This window comes from Bubalus bubalis, chromosome 2 (assembly GCF_019923935.1).
Source record: "Bubalus bubalis isolate 160015118507 breed Murrah chromosome 2, NDDB_SH_1, whole genome shotgun sequence".
In the NCBI taxonomy this organism is placed as follows: domain Eukaryota; kingdom Metazoa; phylum Chordata; class Mammalia; order Artiodactyla; family Bovidae; genus Bubalus; species Bubalus bubalis.
Window position 1 is genome coordinate 91,831,906 of NC_059158.1, and position 13,392 is coordinate 91,845,297.

The 13,392-nt window shown below is 39.6% G+C and overlaps 1 protein-coding gene across 2 annotated transcripts in view; it reads right to left on the reverse strand.

Annotated features, from left to right (window-relative positions):
• GPD2 (glycerol-3-phosphate dehydrogenase 2) overlaps positions 1–13,392 on the reverse strand; it is a 149,685-nt gene that overhangs the window by 83,927 nt on the left and 52,366 nt on the right. For both annotated transcript variants that reach the window (XM_006067554.4, XM_025276382.3), the window contains exon 3: positions 6,807–6,978. In XM_006067554.4, coding sequence (XP_006067616.1) covers positions 6,807–6,978 — 172 coding nt within the window. The remainder of the gene's footprint in view (positions 1–6,806; positions 6,979–13,392) is intronic.

Genomic DNA, 13,392 nt, shown 5'->3' on the forward strand with positions numbered 1-13,392 from the left:
CTCTCCCTATTCTGCATCTTTTTTTAACTCAATGCTCATACCTCCTGCTTTTCACAAATCTTTATTTATGCAGAAGTGTTGTTATCCTCCATTATGTCTGAGAACTTTAAGGCTCTCCACAAGGTTAAGACACTTAACTGAAGTTCATGGAGCTGGTAAATGATGAAGCTGACTGATCCCATTCTGTTCTAATCTCATAGCCTTTGTCCTTACTTGCTATCCTATACTATCTTAGACTTGAAGGGGCTGCAGTGAGAATTCAGGAATTATTAGCCAGGTGCCATTCGTAAGCTAGAAGTATATATACATTTTTAAACAGGAGAATTACAATTAATGTTTTCTTCTAGCAAGAGGCAGTATTCTCTGGAATCTGAATTGAAGTCATAAAAGTTAAGTTTACAAACAAGATTTTAAACCAGAACGGGACTAGTTGATCCCTGATACACCCAGGTAGTCACATAAAAGAACAAAAAGAGTTGAAAAAGAAACAGCGTGAAGCCCTCTGAGGGGGTGACTATATCAGATTCTCGTCATTCCAGCTCTCCTTTGGCAGCCTGTATCCCCAAGCTTCTAGGCTGTGCTCTTGTTCAGGGACTGGCCACGGAGGTGTTAAACAGAGAAGCAATTTCTATCGATCCTAGAGACCTGCCCAAGAATGTGAGGAGAATTGTGCATATTATGTTTATCAAATAATATTACAAATGAAATAAATGAAAATTGACTCCCAAGAAAATGCAGATGGTAACAATGCAAATAAATGTTCATTATGAAAACCTCAAGACTTTTTCTCTTCCTTCTATGGTCTTTGTTTATTCATTAACAAAATCACATTTGGGCACAGTATTTCATCAAAAAGCTTGTGCAAACATTTTTATACAAGCCCTTTAACATCTAGCAGTTCCCCCAAAACTTTGATGTCCTGAAAAATCTAATTATTACTGGTAACTTTAAAAGATCACAGTAATTTATTTTTGTCAAATATGACTAAAGATTAATGGATACAATCAGGAATAATTTGGTAAAAACATATCAAATGCAGAGAAAGCAAAATTTGTTGTTAAGTGAAGCATCAAATATAATAAAAGAGCAAATTCCATGAATGAACAGCAACAATGCACAATTCATTAACCAAATGCCCACAATCATTTCACACTTCAGAGGGCTACTGATATGATCAGAAATTGTTGTAAAAGGATAAATATAGATTAACTTCAGCATCTCTATACATTTTAATTACAAATGCTACCCTCAGAGGGCTACCAGAATAATAAAGGAAATATAAACTATGGATTTGGGCTTCCCAGATGGCAGTGTGGTAAAAAATATGCTTGCTGACGCAAGAGACACAGGTTCGATTCCTGGGTCAGAAAGATCCCCTGGAGAAGGAAATGGCAACCCACTCCAGTATTCTTGTTTGGAGAGTCCCATGGACAGAGCAGCCTAGAGGGCTACAGTCCATGAGGTGGCAGAGTCAGACACGACTGACTGACTAAGCATCAGTTCAGTTCAGTTCAGTTGCTCAGTTGTGTCCGACTCTTTGCGACCCCATGAATCGCAGCATACCAGGCCTCCCTGTCCATCACCAACTCCCGGAGTTTACACAAACTCATGTCCATTGAGTCGGTGATGCCATCCAGCCATCTCATCCTCTGTCGTCCCCTTCTCCTCCTGCCCCCAATCCCTCCCAGCATCAGGGTCTTTTCCAATGAGTCAACTCTTCGCATGAGGTGGCCAAAGTACTGGAGTTTCAGCTTTAACATCAGTCCTTCCAATGAACACCAGGACTGATCTCCTTTAGAATGGACAGGTTGGATCTCTTTGCAGTCCAAGGGATTCTCAAGAGTCTTCTCCAACACCACAGTTCAAAAGCATCAATTCTTCTGTGCTCAGCTTTCTTCACAGTCCAACTCTCACATCCATACATGACCACTGGAAAAACCATAGCCTTGACTAGATGGATCTTTGTTGGCAAAGTAATGTCTCTGCTTTTGAATATGCTATCTAGATTGGTCATAACTTTCCTTCCAAGGAGTAAGCGCCTTTTAATTTCATGGCTGCAATCACCATCTGCAGTGACTTTGGAGCCCAAAAAAATAAAATCTGACACTGCTTCCACTGCTTCCCCATTTATTTCCCATGAAGTGATGGGACCAGATGCCATGATCTTCGTTTTCTGAATGTTGAGCTTTAAGCCAACCTTTTCACTCTCCATTTTCACTTTCATCAAGAGGCTCTTTAGCTCCTCTTCACTTTCTGCCATAAGGGTGGTGTCATCTGCATATCTGAGGTTATTGATATTTCTCCCGGCAATCTTGATTCCAGCTTGTGCTTCATCCAGCCCAGCATTTCTCATGATGTACTCTGCATATAAGTTAAATAAGCAGGGTCACAATAAACAGCCTTGACATACTCCTTTTCCTATTTGGAACCAGTCTGTTGTTCCATGGCCAGTTCTAACTGTTGCTTCCTGACCTGCATATAGCCTTCTCAAGAGGCAGGTCAGATGGTCTGGTATTCCCATCTTTTTCAGAATTTTCCGCAGTTTATTGTCATCCACACAGTCAAAGGCTTTGGCATAGTCAATAAAGCAGAAATAGATGTTTTTCTGGAACTTTCTTGCTTTTTCCATGATCCAGCGGATGTTGGCAATTTGATCTCTGGTTCCTCTGCCTTCTCTAAAAGCAGCTTGAACAACGGGAAGTTCACGGTTCATGTATTGCTGAAGCCTGGCTTGGAGAATTTTGAGCATTACTTTACTAGCGTGTGAGATGAGTGCAATTATGCGGTAGTTTGAGCATTCTTTGGCATTGCCTTTCTTTGGGATTGGAATGAAAACTGACCTTTTCCAGTCCTGTGGCCACTGCTGAGTTTTCCAAATTTGCTGGCATATTGAGTGCAGCACTTTCACAGCATCATCTTTTGGGATTTGAAATAGCTCAACTGGAATTCTATCACCTCCTCTAGCTTTGTTCATAGTGATGCTTTCTAAGGCCCACTTGACTTCACATTCCAGGATGTCTGGCTCCCGATGAGTGATCACAGCATCATGATTATCTGGGTTGTGATCTTTTTTGTACAGTTCTTCTGTGTATTCTTGCCACCTCTTCTTCATATCTTCTGCTTCTGTTAGGTCCATACCATTTCTGTCCTTTATCGAGCCCATCTTTGCATGAAATGTCCCCTTGGTATCTCTAATTTTCTTGAAGAGATCTCTAGTCTTTCCCATTCTGTTGTTTTCCTCTATTTCTTTGCATTGATTGCTGAGGAAGGCTTTCTTATCTCTCCTTGCTATTCTTTGGAATTCTGCATTCAGATGCTTATATCTTTCTTTTTCTCCTTTGCTTTTCGCTTCTCTTCTTTTCACACACACACACAAACTATGATTTATCCATCACTTTTATAAATTGCAACTCTATACACATAAGACATTCAGTCGATTATTTAAAAAGACAGCAATTGATATGTTAGGAGGTATTAAATGACACCATTTTCTTAGCTGTTACTAACTATAAGTATTTTAAAAATCTTGTCAATATTCTGGCTCTAAAAATTCTTACCTTTTCAAAATCATCATCATCATCACTACCATCACCCACAATCAAATGCTAACGTACTAGTTAATGTTCTTTACTGTCCAAAGGAAAAATATTTGTTCAGCAAATATTAATAAACTCCTTGAGGGCAAAGCCACATCTTATTAGTTTTTATATTCCCAGAACTGGTTTAGTGGTTGACTCACTAGTAGTATTATTACCAATAGCAGAACAAAATACTGGAAATAACTTAAAGAATCACTATAAAGAAATGAATACCATATACATACTTGAAAGTAACACACTGCAAAGTAATGACTATAGTATGATCTTGTCTATGTTTTCTAAAAGATATAAATATAAAAAATTCACAAAAGCAAATATAGGTGAGACTTCAAAAGGAGGTATGGTACAAAATGGACTTAACTAGTAGCTGCCTTTTTACTACTGCATTCAAGATCCGCCAACCCACCCTAATTCTTTGACAAGTTGACTTTACAACTTCCCTTTCCTCCCTTTAGTTCCAGGTCTCCATTTAAACAAATTCTTGCCTTCATAGAATCTTTTCTCATTTTCTTCTCATCATTGATACCCAGTCAGTTCTCAGTTTGGGATTCTACCCTATCATGTACTTTCTCTGCCCCAACTCTGACACATAAGGGAGCACACACACATACACACACACACACACACATATATCCTTTTCTAACCAGAGCAGAGCAACCCCTATTCCTACCATGTTATCTTTCACTTTGTTTCTGTCCCTGAGAAATGCTTCTTACTGTCCTGCGAAAGCGAAGATACATCTTTCTTAGCCCATACCTTGTATTTTTCTAAGACCTTGTCCACATGCAGCCTTCTATTATTTGAATATCAAGGTTCCCTTCTGGGTCTATAGAAATATTCAAATCGCGCCTATCTTAAACGAGTGAAAGACAGAAAAAAACAATTCTTGCACATATTACCTCCCTTATTCATATCCTATGACATCAGCAAATTTCACCCTTTGTCCTGTGTCTAGATCTCTTAAAAGTTTATACCCATGCATGCCTCTTCCTTATTGCCTATCCTTTCCTCAACACTAATGCTCTTCAGAGTCTCAGAGTGGCCTGTTGAGTAAAGTCCAAAGGCCTTTCCCTGGTAGGTCAGGTCCACTCCTGCCTTTCCATGATTCTCTCATACCCTCCCCCACACAGCCTGGGTGCTCCCAATTGAAACATCGGTTGTTCACACACACATTGTTCCTTTGCATGTTCCCTCAGATTGGCACACTTTGAGCAAGCAAGTTTGGCCTATTAAAATTCTACCTGTGCTAAATAGCAGCTTGCTTTATCCAGATACAACAGTGCCCCCCAAGCTTTTGCAAGGCACACAGGATAACTCAGTCTCCACCAACAAGAATTACAGAACTGGGAGCAACCTCAGTGTGCTACCTGGATCGATCATCTTTGTATTCACATGTAGTACCTTGAATATTGTATGCATAATACTCAGCTAATATTTGTCTGAAATGAAAGAAAAAGAACTGCTATATATTTCAGTAATAGCATGAATATAAGTGGTGACCTAAAGAAACATATTTTTCTGAATCCTACTGGGAAAAATGACACCCTTGGACACAGAAAATTGTCATCTGGTAACTTCTAACCTCTGGGGTAGTCCCAGGACAATTGGGGCAGTCCCAAACAAGATCTCCCATGACAAGGGAATGCATCCTTTTTTCCACTCTTTCTCCCAGGCCTCCAGGGGAGAGAGTAGAATTCAGATCCTTTGAGGGATCTTCAACCATTCTTTCCCTCTGACATACTGTGCCCCAGGATAATCTAATTCAAATTATAAACCATGGATGGAGACAGAATTATACAAAAGTTAGGGTCTGCCAGGCAACAGAATAGGATCCAGGGCTTATATTGTGAATTTACCATTATCTAGAAGTGACAAAATGGACTTAGGCTATGATGTCTACATGGATCAACTCTCAAGTGAGGGTCCTGAGCAATCCTAGTAAAATCTAGGGTATTTTTTTTGCTTAGGTATGCCTAATCTTATGAAATTTATTTCATTTATGTAAGACTAAAATCTATCAGATATGCAAAGTAAGTCCAGAGTAGATGTGGTAGTAACTTCATCTAATAAAAATTATCCCATGCAACAAATTATCACCATTGAGTATGAAACTGCAATGAATATTGAACCTTACATAGTATCTAAAAAAAATAATCCAGAGTCAAAATTTCTTGTAGCAGTACCCAGCCCAACGTGCTGTATCTAAGAACACCACAGAGGATGATCTCTCCAGGATGATTGGTTCTAAAAGTCTTTTTGCCTTCATGTCATTACTGTCAGCTATCATACTGCCTACAATTTATTGTTTTTTGCTTTGTGTGACAAGCCCTGTTTTAAATCTTCTTCATGATTATGCATTTAATCTTCAAAACAATCATCAACAGAAGGTATTTTTTTTCTTATCTGAAAGATGTAGAAACCGCAAAATTAAGTAACTCGCTTAAGTGTCTGTGTGTGCATGTGTGCATGTGTACACATACATATATACTTCTGATAAAGCACCTGAGCCAGAATACGTACCCATATTTCTTTGATTCCAAACTCCACACTAATAACCACAGGCAACAGAACCAAATCATTAAATATATCATATGTAAGACCGCTGGTGTTCCCTACTAAAGTTTATTTCTTTATATATCCTGTTGCCATGTTGAAAGAGCTTCTCATAAAGTCTTTCCTAAAACTGACTAAAAGGGTGACAGAACTACAGGTTACAGGTCTTTTTCATTTTTTACACATAAACTAGAGTTTCGCAAACTGTGGTCCATGTTTCACTGGAAGAGATGATTTTAATAGAGAAACAAAAAGAATTATTTTAATAGATTAATTCATTTTAACAAATCTTTTTATTAAAGATAAATCACTGACATAAATGTGATTTTAAATCATACACAGATATTTTTATTTCACATAAATGTACTTTATTATGTAAAAAAATACTAACCAAAACATCAAATCAATGAATTCACAGGAATACAAAGTTTTCTTTTTAGATAAACCCATTTCAATGTGAAAGACAAGCTATATTTAATTTTAAAATTGCCTAAGTGCCTATATTTTAAAAATGAGAAGGTGCTTCACAAAGAATGGAAAATGAAGAAATGCAGTAGTAACATGACTTTCCAGCACTGAGCGCACATTTGTGTCTACATCAGGAGGAAAGATGAAACCTCTACCTGCGTTACATGCGTCCACGCCAGGACTCACCTCTGGTGACCGCATCCAGGGCACAGCCACTTCCTGTTGCTCCTCCTCCGATGACAAGTACATCGAACTCAGATGTGTTTTTCAAAGTCAGTATCTGAGCTTCTCTGGAAGGAGGCTCCCTGTTAACAGGTTCTGAAATGCAGTCTGCTGCTTCAACAAAGGCCAGGTTCACCTAAGATAAAAGGAGACCATTTTCAGATGTTCATCTGGAACGCCAATTTAATAAATTTTACATTACACTAAAAAAAAAAAAGAGAGAGAGAGAAACACTTGTAATGAAGATGATAACCAGAGCTAGACCAGAGTCCATAGTCCATATGGAATGATAGAATCAACTGCCTTGGAGGAAAAAAAAAGTCCTTAAAAGTCTGTGGTTTTTTTCCCCATGAATCATAGCTATTTAACTATGGAACACCTGGTTTCAGATTTGCTATCTCAACTTATTGTTTTGATTCCATACCCAGCCAAGTTCAATTACTTTGCACAGGGTACAGCAGTTCCCAAATACCCTGTCTGAGACAATTTATAGGAGAACATAAGGAAATGTTTTACCTAGTAGCAGCCATTCATTCATATAACATTTAAAAGTGTAGAAAGGAGAAAGAAAAAACACTTTATGCCTTTCTGCAATTTCTTAAAGGTATATGTTCTTAACTTCCCTGACAAAAATACATTCTAGAGTTTGGGGATCTCTAAGTCAGTACAATTAAAAAGAATCTGTTCAACAGAAGTTACTATCCAGCTTAATAACCAGCTATGGCCAATGGGAATAATATTATATAAAGATTTTAGTCAGTGGTTTCCCCATTAAATGCTTTAACATAAAATTATAGATTATATATTTAATACACACTATTTCAATTTGTGAAAGCTTTAACAATAATATAATTAAAGCTGACCATAGTCCCCCTCCAATACTCTTGCCTGGAAAATCCCATGGGCGGAGGAGCCTGGTAGGCTGCAGTCCATGGGGTCGCGAAGAGTCAGACACGACTGAGCAACTTCACTTTCACTTTTCACTTTCATGCATTGGAGAAGGAAATGGCAACCCACTCCAGTGTTCTTGCCTGGAGAATCCCAGGGATGGGAGAGCCTGGTGGGCTGCCACCTATGGGGTCGCACAGAGTCGGACACGACTGAAGCGACTTAGCAGTAGCAGCAGCATAGTCCCCCTAAAGGATAATGACCTTCCTTATTTCTATTAATAGTTCTTTCATTAGACTATAACTTATCATCCTAAATCAAGAATGATGCTCAGTTCAGTTCAGTTGCTCAGTCATGTCCAACTCTTTGGAAACCTCATGGACTGCAGCATGCCAGGCGTCCCTGTCCATCCAGAGTTTACTCAAACTCATGTCTGTTGAGTTCGTGATGCCATCCAACCATCTCATCCCCTGTCGTGCCCTTCTCTTCCTGCCTTCCATCTTTCCCAGAATCAGTGTCTGTCTTTTCAAATCAGTCAGTTCTTCTCATCAGGTGGCCAAAGTATTAGAAGTTTCAGCCCCAGTTTTAGCATCAGTCCTTCCAATGAATATTCAGGACTGATTTCCTTTAGGATGGACTGGTTGGATCTCCTTGCAGTCCAAGGGACTCTCAAGAGTCTTCTCCAACATCACAGTTCAAAAGCATCAATTCTTCAGTGCTCAGCTTTCTTCATAGTCCAACTCTCACATCCATACATGACCACTGGAAAAACCATAGCCTTGACTAGACAGACCTTTGTTGACATAGTAATGTCTCTGCTTTTGAATATGCTGTCTAGGTTGGTCATAGCTTTTCTTCCAAAAAGTATCTTTTAATTTCATGGCTGCAGTTACCATCTGCAGTGATTTTGGAGCCCCCCAAAATAAAGTCTGTCACTGTTTCTACTGTTTCCCCATCTATTTGCCATGAAGTGATGGGACCAGATGCCATGATCGTAGTTTTCTGAATGTTAAGCCAACTTTTTCACTCTCCTCTTTCACTTTCATGAAGAGGCTCTTTAGTTCTTCTTCACTTTCTGCCATAAGGGTGGTGTCATCTGCATATCTGAGGTTATTGATATTTCTCCTGGCAATCTTGATTCCAGCATGTGCTTCATCCAGCCCGGCATTTCTCATGATGTACTCTGCATATAAGTTAAATAAGCAGGGTGACAATATACAGCCTTGATGTACTCCTTTCCCAATTTGGAACCAGTCTGTTGTTCCATGTCCAATTCTAACGGTTGCCTCCTGACCTGCATACAGGTTTCTCAAAAGCAGGTCAGGTGGTCTGGTATTCCCATCTGTTTAAGAATTTTCCACAGTTTGCTTTCCACCATGACCCGTCTGTCTTGGGTGGCTCTACATGGCATGGCTCATAGTTTCATTGAGTTAGACAAAGGCTGTGGTCCATAAGAATGACACTAGTCTTAAAAAATAAAGTTGTCAGAGTCGAAAGCTTAGAAAAACAGGTAAATATCTGTTTTTTTCCTCCAAAATGCTGATACTAGGTTCATTCACTGTTTTGAACAGTGCTTGCCACTGTTGCTCTAACAGTTAGTTATCCACAGATACGTAACTCCTGTCCTCTTTTATTTAAATCATAGCAGCAGCACAATTCATAAGGGTATGTTTCTTTTCATTCTGCTGTAGGGGCTACATCTGAAGCTCTGAGCCACAAGCCAAGCTTCTTCCATAAAAGGTGATCTTAGCTCTGATCAAGAGATTGTTCTGATAAGTGACTTTTTAATTCATTTAAATAAAGCAGACCACATTGCTCCTTACAATTTTATTAAGTAATTATCAGGCCAATTGGATTTTTATAAAAATAAATCTAGAAGCCACAGAGTACATTGAAAGAAACCTGGATTAGAACTGGAGAGTCCTGCCTTTGGTCTTAGCACTTGTGTTTACTAGTAAAGGGACTTTTAACTAATTATCTCTCTGACCTTGGTTTTTTTCCTTTGCAACATGGACTAAATCCCCTATGAAGTCTCTATCTCTGTATCTCTGATTTACTCTCAGTCTGAATAATATTATGAAATGAAAGTAGTTGGTAAACTATTACACCAGAGAGGCGTTGGATTATTGCTAAATAGATTCCTTAGTAGCAGGGAACAAGAAACTTTCAAAATATATTTTACTAGGTATCATAAAAACAAAAGGTTATAATCAGGTTCCATAATTTTTCAGGTAACTAATTCAGATTCCAAGCCACAAAAATCTTCTGCTTCTTTACTTAACTCCTCCTAATTGTCTGCTAATACCCATTCCCCCATGTTCATGTTTCCTTACATTTAAGGTAACAAGCTAAGTAAGTGTAACCAGCTAGGCTAGGTGCTGGGGAGAACACAACGCCGTTCAGTCATGGTCTCCCATCTCCTTTCATCTAAGGAGAATAATATATACATACACATACACACAGTAAATACACAAGAACAAATGACAAAATAGAGAAGGGGGGTGGGGGAAGCACCATGCTATGACCATTCAGATTAGGGAAGGAGAGTCTTTCATTTGAGAGTTTCAACTGGGCCATGACAGATGGATAAGACTTGGACATGAGACTGACAAGTGACTAAACCGCCAGAGCATTTTCACACATCAAAAGAATTGTGCTGACATTTGCTGCTTGGTAAGTTTCCTAGAACTAGCTGAAAAATAAATGTAAGGACCCTACTACAGTAGAGTTCATTAGAAAAGCCCCCACTCTACTCTGCTAACAGGTGAATATTAAAGTCAGCTGAACCTCTTTAGCAAGTACACTAGATCGGATGGACATTCCTTCTGCCCATCTCTCCACTGACTGTGCTGTTTCTCCTGGCCTCATCCCCTGCCTCATCCTTCTCAAGGGTACATTCTAACCTGTCTCATCTTAACAAGCAGTAAAAAATGTCTCTTACATATGGTTCTATCACTTAGCCTAAAAATTCCTGAAATATCTGTATACCCTTGCTTTTTTTACCACCTCACCTTCTATTCAGGTTTCCCAGGTGGCATTAGTGATATAGAACCCTCCTGTCAATGTAGGAGACCTAAAAGGCATGGGTTTGATCCCTGGGTCTGGAAGATCCCCTGGAGAAGGGCATGACAACCCACTCTAATATTTTTGCCTGGAGAATCCTGTAGACAGACAAGCCTAGTGGGCTACAGCCCGTAGAAGCAACTTAGCACAGCACCTCCTATTCACTCCCCGTCTCAGTTTAACAGGGATTTTCAGGTGTACACCAGCACCCCTGTCATGGCCTCCACCACCTACACTGACCAATATCTGTTATGCTGCAAAATCCAATGTGCACTTGTCACCCCTCACTTCAGCTGTCATCTCGGCACATTCACTCACCTCATCATCTGGAAGACAATTACCTGAGATGAACCACCCTCTCCCAGCCCGCCCCCCCCCACCCCTCCAGCTCTTGAACCCACTCTCTCCTAGTTTCCTTTGAATGTCTGTCTTCTGTGCAACTTTAATCACTGAGGTTCCTCTCGGGTCTGCCTATTTCTTCTCGGTTCACTGATAACTCTATCTAGGGAATCTCATCTTTCTTCGTATTGTCAGATAAGTTGTATACCACACTGACTCTCAACTGTGTTCCTCTATTCCAGAACCTGGATACCAAACTACGTAGATGGGAACCTCCATTTCAATGTCTCACATACATCTCAAAATTCTACTGATACAGTTTATCTCCCCAAACCTTTTTCCCTATCAGTTTTCCTCATCTCGGTAAAGGCTTCATTATACATCCAGTTGCTTGTGCCACTTTCTTAAGTCTCATATCTGATCAATCACTGAGTTCTATAAATTCCAGCTCCTAAAGAATTCTCACATCTAGTGACATCATCTTCACTGCCCTCTTTCAATCCAGGTACCTTCCCTTTCCTCTGTACTAAAATGATATTCTCCTACAGGTCTTCACACAGTTACCATTCTTCCCTCCAAATCATTCTCCATACTGCAGCTGGGGTAATCATTTAAAAACCCAAATCATGTCATTTCCATCATTTCCATGTGTAAAACCCTTCAAGAGCTTTCAACTCACTATGAGATTAAAGGTAAAGCATCTTCATGATAGTTTCTAAGATCATTCATAGTTTTTCAGAGTAACTTAAAACAAACAAATGCATGCACATTACTAAGGGCTGGTGGTGATACAACACAGCTGGAACTCTCTTATATTGCTGATGGAAATGCAAAATAATCTAGACATTTTGGAAACAATTTGAGAGTTTCTAAGGACTTTCCAGGTGGCACTAGTGGTAAAGAACCTGCCTGCCAATGCAGGAAACACAGGAGATGTGGGTTCAATCCTTGGGTTGGGAAGATCCTCTGGAATAGGAAATGGCTACGCTCCAGTATTCTTTCCTGGAAAATTCCATGGACAGAGGAGCCTAGCAGGCTATAGCCCATGGGGTCGCAAAGAGTCAGATGAAACTGAACACACACAATAAAGGCAAAAATACACTTACTATACAACCCCCCTGCCAAGGTGGTTTACTCAAGAGAAATCAAAATCTGTGTTGACACAAAAACCTGTAGGCACATATTTACAGTGGCTTTATTTATAATTTCCAAAAATTAGTAAAAACATCCTTCAACTGGTGAATGACTAAACAAACTCTAGTGCATCTATGAGTTGGAACTGGCAATAAAAAGAACACTTCTCATAGCTGCAACAACATCAATGGATCTTGAAAGCATTATGCTAAGTCATAGGCTGCCAAATTATGGTTTTCCACCCAAATGTGGCTACTACCTATTTTAATAAAGTTTTATTGGAACATGGCCACTCACAATCTTTCATGTGCAGTGCATGACTGCGATAGATTGGAATTTTTTGCAACAGAGATGGTAAGGCCTACCTGGCCCTTTACAGAAAAGTTTGCCAACCCCTGTACCAAGTGAAAGAAGTGAGACTCAGAGGTCTATATACGGCACGATCCATTTACATGACATTCTGTAAAAGCAGAAGTATGGGGTCAGAAAACAGACCTGTGATTGTCAGGGTTTGGAAATGGTGGGGGGGTGGGGGGGATTGACAACAGAGTATGCTTTTGAGGATGATAGAAATGTTCTATATCTTTACAGTAGTGGTAGTTACATGACCATATGCTCCTGTCAAAATTCACAGAACTATGTATTAAAAAGGGTGAATTTTACTGCATGTAAATTATGCCCTAAATGATACCTCAATGAACTTAAAAAATAAGTAACCATGTACACAGCAATTACGTGCCAGGCATTATTATAAAGGTTTTACTTTTTACTCATTTAACCCTCTCAATAACCCTTTGACTTAGGTACTACTAGGATCTCCATTGTACAGAAAAAGGGCCCAAGACACAGAAGTTAAGTTCCTGGCCTGTGATTATACAGCTGGTACATGGTAGAGCTCAGCCTGGCGACAGAGACTAAGTTTTTACATTGCTGCAACATAGTGTGTGTGTGTGTGTGTGTGTGTGTGCGCGTGTGTGTGTGAATGTGTGTGTGTGTGTGCACATGCGTTAGTCAGTCATGTTCAACTGTTTGTGATCCCATGGACTGTAGCCACCAGGCTCCTCTGTCCATGGAATTCTCCAGGCAAGAATACTGGTGATTCTGCATATAATTTGAGAAAAAAAAT